At 34.9% G+C, this 10127-nt stretch overlaps 1 protein-coding gene across 9 annotated transcripts; it reads right to left on the reverse strand.

The window, feature by feature from the left end:
• Positions 1-1009: 1009 nt before the first annotated feature.
• LOC105962382 (squamosa promoter-binding-like protein 2) lies at positions 1010-6129 on the reverse strand. 9 transcript variants are annotated; one of them, XR_016034215.1, is made up of 6 exons: positions 5881-6129; positions 5715-5792; positions 3512-4278; positions 3172-3308; positions 1729-2462; positions 1010-1633 (listed from the first exon to the last, which is right to left on the reverse strand). XR_016034215.1 is itself a non-coding variant. In XM_088825210.1 (6 exons), the coding sequence occupies exons 3-6, from the start codon at positions 4198-4200 to the stop codon at positions 1152-1154; spliced, it is 1389 nt and encodes a 462-aa protein (XP_088681336.1). In that variant the 5' UTR covers positions 4201-4278; positions 5715-5792; positions 5881-6126; the 3' UTR covers positions 1010-1151. The 9 variants fall into 9 exon arrangements, 7 of the variants coding, with proteins under 7 accessions (XP_088681336.1, XP_012842135.2, XP_088681337.1 ...); XM_088825210.1 differs by having other exon boundaries at positions 1010-1510; positions 2253-2456; positions 5881-6126; XM_012986681.2 differs by having other exon boundaries at positions 1010-1510; positions 2253-2462; positions 5881-6126.
• Between the last annotated feature and the right edge of the window lie 3998 nt (positions 6130-10127).

Here is a 10127-nt window from a genome sequence, read left to right on the forward strand (position 1 = left end):
CAATTTTCCCATCCCTATGTAGTAGTGGGACCATTCAATATATTACTTTGACTATGTGTTTTTCTTACTTTGTTTCTTCACATGGGGGATTTAATAAATCGATTTTTATTTCATAAAATAACTTTTGAAAGTTCCAAAGTTTTTTTTTCCCCAAAAATTACACTAGTAATATTAATGTTATTATGTATTTTGTATCAGAGGTGACTGAAAAATTGGAATCTTTAATATAATAACTTAAAACTAATGAATATCATTTAATAAAAGGAAATTAAAGTGTTAGTTTACTTTGAATCTTCACTTTAAAGATAGTCGTTTAGTAAGAAGAAACATACAGTTATATAATTTTTAGGGTAAATTACAAACACCCCCCTGAGGTATGACCAAATTACAAAAACACCCCTCTTGTTTGGATAATTACAACCACCCCCCTCAACTCATCAAATTTAGTGAAATCTTCGAGATTATATGGAATATTATCACTTTTGTACCCGTTTTATCCCATTCAAACTCTACATTATGAAGCAAGATGACCATAATATGTGATTTTTAGCTTGTATATATCAGTTTGTGGTGCATCGGAAACTGTATTTTTTACACAAAGAGTACAAACTAGAGCACATTTCACGGAATCTAGATGACTATGTTGAATTTGGCACCATAAAGGTAAGAGAAAATCATAGTTGAGGGGGGTAGATGTAATTATCCAAACAAGAGGGGTTTTTTTGTAATTTGACCATACCTCAGGGGGGTGTTTGTAATTTACCCTAATTTTTACAGTAATAAGACAGTATAAAACTTTAAACTTGTCTATGGAACACTGCAAAGTGCAAATTAAATATATAAAAAAAAAAATTACTTTCCTTCAATTTCAAGAGAAAAATAATTTAATAATCAGTGTAGAAAATGTATAGTTATAATTTATTTACTGATATGACTAATTAATGAAGTGAGGAATCATATCAAATTCATCAATCAAATTTCACCAAGATTAAAATAAAAACAATTAATATCTAGAATAATGTCAGAAATTTATTATCCATTTACCACTAAGCAACCATAGTTTCTTCCAAAGTTCAACAATAAATAAAGTTAAAAAAAGACAACACAACTAATAAGTCATGAACATAATTTTTCCGAATAGTGAATAGTAGTCAGTTTAAGATGTTAGAATAGAAGTCGGGCTCGTACGGTGTAACCGAAAGCTGGATTTCGTCGTAGTTGTTACTGTTGGTACGGTGGTGGTGAGTTGATTGATGTCCAGCAGTACTGAGCCAGAATTCCGAACCAGAAGCAGAGAGTGGAATACCTTCTGGAATTGTGTGCATCATCGGCTGAGTTACAAAGGTCTCGTTTTCGTGCATCATGGGATTATTATTATTATTATTATGATTGTGGAGTGGCATGGATTCTTGTCCACACGAAGACCAGGAATTAGTTGACAGAAGAGAGAGAGCACGGCGGTACTCCATTGCTGCATCTAAGTGGGAAGAGATATGTGATCCCTTCGAACCTGGAATCGAAAAGAAACTAGATTATTGGTCCAAATCTCATGATTCACATTAACTTTAAACACTCCCACTGCAAATAAGTGAAAAATGTACCATAGTCGATGTGTTAAATTCAATTAAGGAAACTATACATAGACCTAGGACATAAGTTTCGATTTAATTCCAATTTCAACTTAAATACAAAGCGCGTAATCTCACAGCCATGAGCAGTCAGTCAGGCTGTTGTTCCATATGTCATAGCAATTTTCAGTTTCATCAATTTTGCTTATGCATGTGCAGTTAACAACACGAAATCACGAAATCTTCTATCCACGGTTATCCCAATTTGAATCAAGGACCAGCAAATGCCAACGTGTGACAGCATGTATCTCCCAAATCTCGAGTTTTTTTTAACTTTTCACACGGCTGTTTAGGATAACATTTATTCCCAACTCGTAATCAATATTATTTTACCTAGATCCATCAAAATGGAATAGCCCCGAAAGTTTCTTGTTCAAGTAAAAACAAAAACTCAACAAATTAACCCCTAATCAATAAGATATCTATAGTAGTGGCAGTCAATACTAAGTAACTTCAGTCTAGTCTATAAGTGACAGTGCAAACAATTTTCAACAGGAGTGTAGCGATAAAATCGATATGATAAAATGAACAATCACGTAACAGTAAACACTATCTGGACATAACATAATACGTTTAGGTTAGCCCAAAAGTATTCGATGCCAAAAGTTTCATTGGATGTATTACCGTGCATATTTGTGGCATGTGGCAGTTTGATTCCTGGCATATGCATTTGCTCCTCAGAAACACCATTTCCATTAGATATGAAAGGATAACCCTTTGTTAGGGTGAACTTGGAGTTACACGTGTTGCCCCATGTGGTATTAGCAGCATTTCCAGACTGAATAAGTGGACCATTGTTCAACAGAAAACCCGTCTGCTGCCTTCCCCCTGTACCTTATCAAAGGAAATAGAAACATTATCAGTGTATCAAATTTAGACTCTGATTTCGAGTAGACCATAAACAGAAATCAGCCACCGTTGATCGCCTTTCTTACTCCATTTGTTTCAGGTTTTCGGGTTTCGGGTTTCGGTTTCGGAAATAGAAACATTATTAGTGTATCATACTTAGAATCTGATTTCTTGTAGACCATAAACAGAAATCACCCACTGTTGATCGCCTTTCTTACTCCAATAGTTTTTTACCTCTTTCGAGTTTCGGTACGAGAGTGTTGTACCTTCGAGGCATTTTGTATAAACGGACAAAAATGAACTATGAAGATCTTACAATTACAGGAAGAAGCTAAATGTAAACTACTGCCTTTATGAAAAAGTTTTTGCAGACCAAATTATTAGCAGCACAAATAGTGATTTTTTTTTCTCTTGTCGAACCGTTCCAACTGTATTCTAACAGAAATAGTGCTAGACAATGTAAACAAACATAAACAATCCCCCTAAGGTTCAGTAAGGTCAAGCACCTGATTATGCAAGATGAGTATGATTAGTTTTTTTGGAGAAAAAAGGTTCCAAAATGGACCTCATAAGTTCATCATAAGATCAGTACTTAAAGATTAAAAAAGCGTACATTTTCTTTATGCATATTCCAATACAGGTAATCGGGAATGTAGCAAAACATATTCTAAGAGTATTAAATTGTTTAAAATACCATAGAACGATGATGAGAGCCTTGTCGAATTAAACTGGATAGTCTCCTGCTGTGGCTTCCGACGCCGTGCATTATGATCAGAGAGTCTTCTTCTGCAACTGCGCTTCCTCTCGTCAAACTCAGACAAATTATGGAACCTTCAAATAAAAAAAGACATCAACTTTTTTATTATTGTCCAGACTTGCTGATATTTGTGTGCATTTGTGGGAAAACGGGCAGGGATTAGCAGTTCATCTTGGAAGATATAGTTGGCTAATAAGATCATGTGTCAGAAATACATATGAGATGGCAAACAGTGATATCTAATTTATGAATATAGTTCTTCTTTTGAAAAAATAACCTGCTACACTGTTGGCAAAAACGACGTTCAAGGCCTCCAACAATAACCTTTGCGCATTTGGAATGGCCGTCACAAACTCTATGCTTTCTGTGATAATCTTTAGCCGTTGAAAGATCAGCATTGCAGCCATCAACTGCACAGCGTGGTGCAGGCAGATTTTGACATGGTGACTTAGTTTTCTTCAACAAACTGGTGGATGTATTAGGCACCACAGAAGAAGAAGAAGAAACACTCTTAACATTGCCTCCAGCACCGCTATTCTCAAAATATGTTCGTTTTCCGAGCTTGAGACCGATTAATGGTTCGACGGATCCAACAGAAGCCTCGAGAACTGGATAAGTACCAGAAACCTCAGTCTCTTTCATCTCGATTTTGTTGCTAAAATTTTCAGGAAAGCCGTCGAAAGTCATGAGCCTGAAGTTTGAGCTTTGCATCACATCCTTTGTGGAAGAGTCTGTAGAAGCTGATATCGAGCTCTTAGTAGAAGAAACATGCCCACCGTCGGAGCCAGAGGCGGCACCACCGCTGTTGTTGCCGCCACCACACATGGAGGGGTTGAAAGATCCGGCATCGATTTCTCCATCGTCCACAATCATCCAGTCTACTAATTGCAGCTTCTTGGGACTTTCGGATGCTTTTGAACCAAAGGCAACAATGTTTTCCCAATCCCACTTTGCATTCCAATCCATCTCAGAAAATACGTACGGTTTATATGGCTCTGTTAATTATCCTTGTACCACAAATGCATCATAAACTAGAGACAAGAACTGCAAAATGCAAAATCGGAGCGCCATTAAAAATATGCATTGGAAGGAAAAAAAATATCGAAGAAGCAATCCCACATAACAAGTAGAGTACCGAGCACAAGTTTTCTAGAAGGATCAAATAAATGAAAAAATATCCAAAACATTAGGCTGCTTATGCGAGAGGAAATCACCCAGCATAGAAACTACAGTTCCCTGATTCAAGAAATTATCAAATCATAAAAGTGAAAAGTTAACTCACATACTTTTCTAAGGGTTAAAAATCAAGATTTTAGCATTACCAGAAGTACAGAGTACTCAACCCCTAAATCCACAAGTCACGGCTACAAGTGAATCGAACACTTACGATGATGTGATAAATCACAGCAATAACCACTCATTCTTCAACTTAAAAGCTCGATTCAGTCAATATTTCCGCAGCAAAGATATTCAGATTCTTTTTCTAAAATTTATCGTTCTCCCAATGATCACAACAACAGATAAACAGAAAGACTCTTAATTACAGCTCAACCAGCTAACAAAAGCCTTTCATACTATGTCATTCATAGCAAAACATTAATTTCTGGTAAAAGAAAAGAAAGTGGAAAGAAACTATAGTCTCTCTCTCTCTCTATCTTCAGCCGTCTTTAATACAGCAGATCTATAACAGAAAGATTTTAACTGTTCACTGCTACTAGTATATAACCAACACTTTCCAAGTACAATAAAGACTCCTTTTATCTATCACCGACATGCTCAATTCTCTTCTACAATAAAGACAGCAAATACACACTACTACTTCAATCGACTAAGAACTCCGAAAAAAAAAAAAAAAAAACACGAAATCAAAAAATATTTCTCAATCTGTTTTATAAAAATTGATAATAAATATAAATCAAGCCTTTATTTGTATCTTTCAGTGATTTCCAACCAAACTAAACCACCATAAAAAAAATTGTTGATTTAATAACCAAAAGAAGAAGAAAATGATTTTTTTTAGCTCCAGATGCTTTTTTCACTCTTCAATCACAAAATAAATTAAAAAAAAAATAATGGTAGTTAATGGAGGCAGTTATGGTCCCCCCCATCTAGGGAAAATGTTTTACCCCCCCAAAAAAAAAAAAAAAACCCAAAAAAACGCAGGTCTACACTGCACGACGTCGCTTTGCCCATCCTCAATGACGTGGAAACACCTCAGAAATCACCATAACCCATAAAAATTGCACAGGAAAGGAAGAATGGAAAATAAGTAGAGAGAGAAAGAGGAGAGAGAGAGAGAGATCTTCTTTTCCCCCAATTTCCAACGCTAATACTACTTTTTCGATTTTTCAATTCCTAAATCACATTTTCGGAAAAAAAAAATTAAAAAAAATTAAAAAATCAGCCAATAATTCCATGGATTTTTATTTAATCTTCTGTTTCTCCAAAAATAGCAGCTACAAAAAAGGAACTTCGCTTACTCCAATGCTTCATTAATCACTTCGTCTACAATAAATAATCATTTCCAGGAGCAGAGAGCAGTTATAGTTTAAATCAGTCTGCATATTTGATTAAACAAAGCAATTACACAATCATGAAAAAAAAAATAGTGAAATTGAAAAAAGGAAAGTAAATTAAAAAAATTACTTCATAAGGAAAAAAGAGACGAGAGAGAAGCAGTAGCAGCAGCCACCAGCAGCAGCAGCTTACCCAGTCCCAGTGCGCGAAGGAGAGAGAGAGAGAGAGTGTAGAGAGAGAAAGTATAGAGAGAGAGTGTAGAGAGAGAGAGTAGAGAGAGAGAGGGGGCAAATGAATATTTTTTTTATATTTTATTTTTACCAAATGGAGAAAGTGAGAAGACTGATGAGAGAGACGAAAAAGTGGGGGCAAACTGGCAGCAACAATGGTGTGTGAGCTACTTTTTTAATAGCTCCGAAATGTGGGTCCCACTGAAGTAATTGTCTGTGTGCGCATCCATATGAGTGGCTGTGGGAGCGAGTTGAATCGGACGGCTGGGGTTTGGGCAGAGTGCTGCAAGCAGATTAGATGGCTTTTGCCAGAAGGGAACAATTGGGCTGTTTGTACCTCGACCCAAACATGCCTTTGCCAATTGCCACCTCAACTCCAGTTTCTTCTTTTCTATTTAATTTTAAAAATTAAAATTGTGTTTATGTTATGGGTAAATTACGACGACCCCTCAGGTATGGTCAAATTACGAACACACCATCAACTATAAATTTTCTTACACGTACATCCTTATGCTGTTCAACTCAACTTAATCTTCTAAATTCCGTAGAATGTTCAGCAGTTTGTACTCATTTTGTGTAAAATTGCAGTTTCTGATGCACAACAATTTGATATTTACAAGCCAAGAGACACGTCTTATTTCAAAATATGGAGCTCGAATGGGGTAAAATGGGTACAAAATGAAAAATATTTTACATAATCTAAAAGATTCCACTAAATTTGACACCGCAAGGATGGACGTGTAAGAAGATTTATAGTTGATGGAGTGATTGTAATTACCCAAACATAAGGAGTTTTTTTCGTAATTTAACTTTATCTTGGGAAAGTGACTGTAATTTACCCTTATGTTATTGATGTGAATGTGATATTGTTAGATGAAATGATTTTAAGCTGATTGATATTTTTCATTTTAATTTAAATTAAACAAACGATTCATTTACACCCTACATTTATTTCATATATGTTTTAAATCAATTATAATTTGGGTTTCAATCAAAACATCATATGAATAAATCTATTAAATTTTGTTTAATAGTAAATTTCTTTAGGAAAAAATTGATATTTATTATATATATGATGAGTAATTTGAACTTTGAAATTTATTATACAAGTATGATGGTTCATCGTATTATATTATTATTATTATTTTAAATATATTAAAAAATATGATTATATTTATTAATTTGGTATGATTGTCCAATTAAAAGCGTCCAATCAATTTGATCTTCATTTTTAAATAGATCTATTCGATCATTTATAAAATTGTGAAGTTATTATCAAACTTCGCCTAGCCTCGTTTCCGCTTCAAATATACGGTGCAAGAATAATATGGTTGGGTCGAGTAGAAGTAGCTTATGAGATCGTACACCTGGTGAAAATACGCTATGTGGTTTTAAATCGTACGACGTACATTTACATAAATAATTACTCATTAAGTGCACGCACACATGGATGTGTGTATTAATTAATGTGTAAATCTATGATATAAAATCACATAGTGTATTTCACCAGGTGTAAATTCTACAAAACTTGCTCCATCTGTGTTCACCTTACATATTTATATAGGGTAAATTACAACCACCTCCCTGAGGTATGGTCAATTTACGAAACAACCTCTCTTGTTTGGATAATTACATCTACCCCTCAACTATGTTTTTTTTCTTAAACTTCTACCCTTATGGTGTCAAATTTAACATAATTATCTAGATTTCGTGGAATGTGCTCTAGTTTGTACCTGTTTTGTGTAAAATACAGTTTATGATGTAATACAGTCTGATATATACAAGCCAAAAAACACATATTATGATCATCTTGCTTTAAAATGTGGAGTTCGAATGGGATAAAATGGGTACAAAAGTGATAATATTCCATATAATCTCGAAGATTCCACTAATTTTGAAGCCGCAAGTGTGGACGTGTAAGAAGTTTTATAGTTGAGGAATGGTTGTAATTACCCAGACAAGAGGGGGTTTTTGTAATTTGACCATACATCCGGTGTGGTTGTAATTTACCCTATTTATATATGATGAAAACCAAAGTTGAAACGAATAAAACTGAAACCGCTTCTAGAAACCGAAATCAGAATCAATCGATCGAATCGAGACGAAAATCGACCTTCGTGATTTTTGGCCTTCTAGAAATCGCTTCGACCCGTACATTGTTCATTTATGCCTCAAAATCGACCGAGTTCACCCTAGGATCAATGGAACAAACTAACGGTTCAGATGGAGTGGGAGCTGAAGTTAATGTGAGCTGTTTTTTGCACCATGTTTAAGTTAGCCCCAAAGGATATTGATACAGTGTGTGCCGGTCTACTAGAGCGGCGATGTGGTGAGAGAAAAGTGGACGGCCGGGGATTGTCGAGAACACGTGTACGGCCAAGATGGAGTAGAGTGGTAAAAGGACAGGAATTTTGTCCTGGAGCTGACAGAAATTAGTAGCGTAACAATGGAATGGGGAATGGATGCGTTTACACTGAGTCGACTCACTGTTTCTCCTTTTTTCCTTCTTGTCGTTTTCTATTTTTCCTTTTCATTTTCCAGGCTATATTTTAAATTAATTCTGTTATATATATATATATATACTTAGGGTAATTAAACAGCATAAAACCCCCATGTTTTTTTATTTGCGTAAAACTCTCTTGTATTTTATTTTTTACTTTGCATGAAATCTTTTTTTCCGTTAAAAGTTAACGCCGTTAACTATAGAGGGGATTTCATGCATTTTATCATAACAGAGGGGGATTTTGTGCTCTGCAATATAAGGGGGATATTGTGCAAAAATAATTTATTCGTTTAAATTTCATATTATTTTCTTAAATTAAGTCGAACACCTTTATTTAGTTACAATATGAAAAATAGAAATTTAATAGGTTTGATAGATTTTTTATTCAATTTGTATATGATATAATTTATTAATGTATTTAAACTTTTTGATTTTTTTAAATATATAATTATTTTATCAGAATTATTATATATTTTTATAACTTATTAAGGATTAATTATATGTGAAAACAACCTAAATAATTTGAGAATTCGTTCCAATTTCCCTCTCGAATAATATATATTTAGTTTTCATATTCTAAATTAATAAGGTGTTTATGGTGTTTACTTTAAATGCCTACTTATAGGGTGTGTTATATTAAGGGGCCTTAAGATATAGGTCCCTAGTGACAAACCTTATTAGAACTAAATGACAACCTTAACTAAACATTTGCTACACATCCTTCATAAAATTCATTCCAAAAATGCCCTCGTGCATTAAATATATTTTTATTTTTCCAACCAATATTTTTTTATACAAAACACGTTTAATTTTATTTTTCTTTCTACTTCTCCATCTTAGCAATTTTTAAACAATTAAAAAAAAAATTCTCTTCATAATATTGAAGATTACGAAAAAAATATTTTTTTTTTTATTTTTTTAAATTCAATTTAAATATTTTTAAATATTTTTTTTGATTTTATTTGTTGTTAATACTGTAGTATACTACGGTGTACTGTAGCGTACTACGGGTTATAATAGCATACTTGTGCAATAGTATACTACGGTGTACTATAGGTTACTATGGTCTACTGTTACAAACCCTAGCCGCAAAACAACTCTCAGCCGTCGTTGAACCCTAGCCGTCAACAAATTCGCAGCCGCCGCCGCCAACTTCAATCCACCGAACCCTAGCCGCCAACCAAAACCCTAGCACCATCAAAGAGGCCTAGATGCAACCACCTCCCACCGTATACTAACCTCACACCACCGTCTCCAATGGCCATCTACCACCATAACCATCCGCTCTAATACACGACAACCGCTGCCGCTCTCAACCGTCATGAGCCATATATATCACCACTGCAATTTGCAGATCTGTAATTCTCTCCGACCGCCGCCCACCACAACCACCATAATTGAGTGAGCGAGAGAGAGATAGATAGAGCGAGTGAGAGATAGATAGAGCAAGAGGGAGTGGCAGAGGAAGAGAAAGAGCCGAGCGGGAGAGGGAGAAGAGGCGAGAGGGAGGGGGAGCAGCGAGATAAAAAACAAAAAAAAAAAATCTGAGAGGAAGATGGAGAAGAAGAGGCGAGACAGAGAGAGAGAGGCGAGATACAAAACCCAAAAAACAATCTGAGAGGGAGAACCGAAAAAAAATCTGA

This window comes from Erythranthe guttata, chromosome 11, assembly GCF_056151865.1.
Source record: "Erythranthe guttata isolate IM_541 chromosome 11, IM_541, whole genome shotgun sequence".
NCBI classification, from domain to species: Eukaryota; Viridiplantae; Streptophyta; class Magnoliopsida; order Lamiales; family Phrymaceae; genus Erythranthe; species Erythranthe guttata.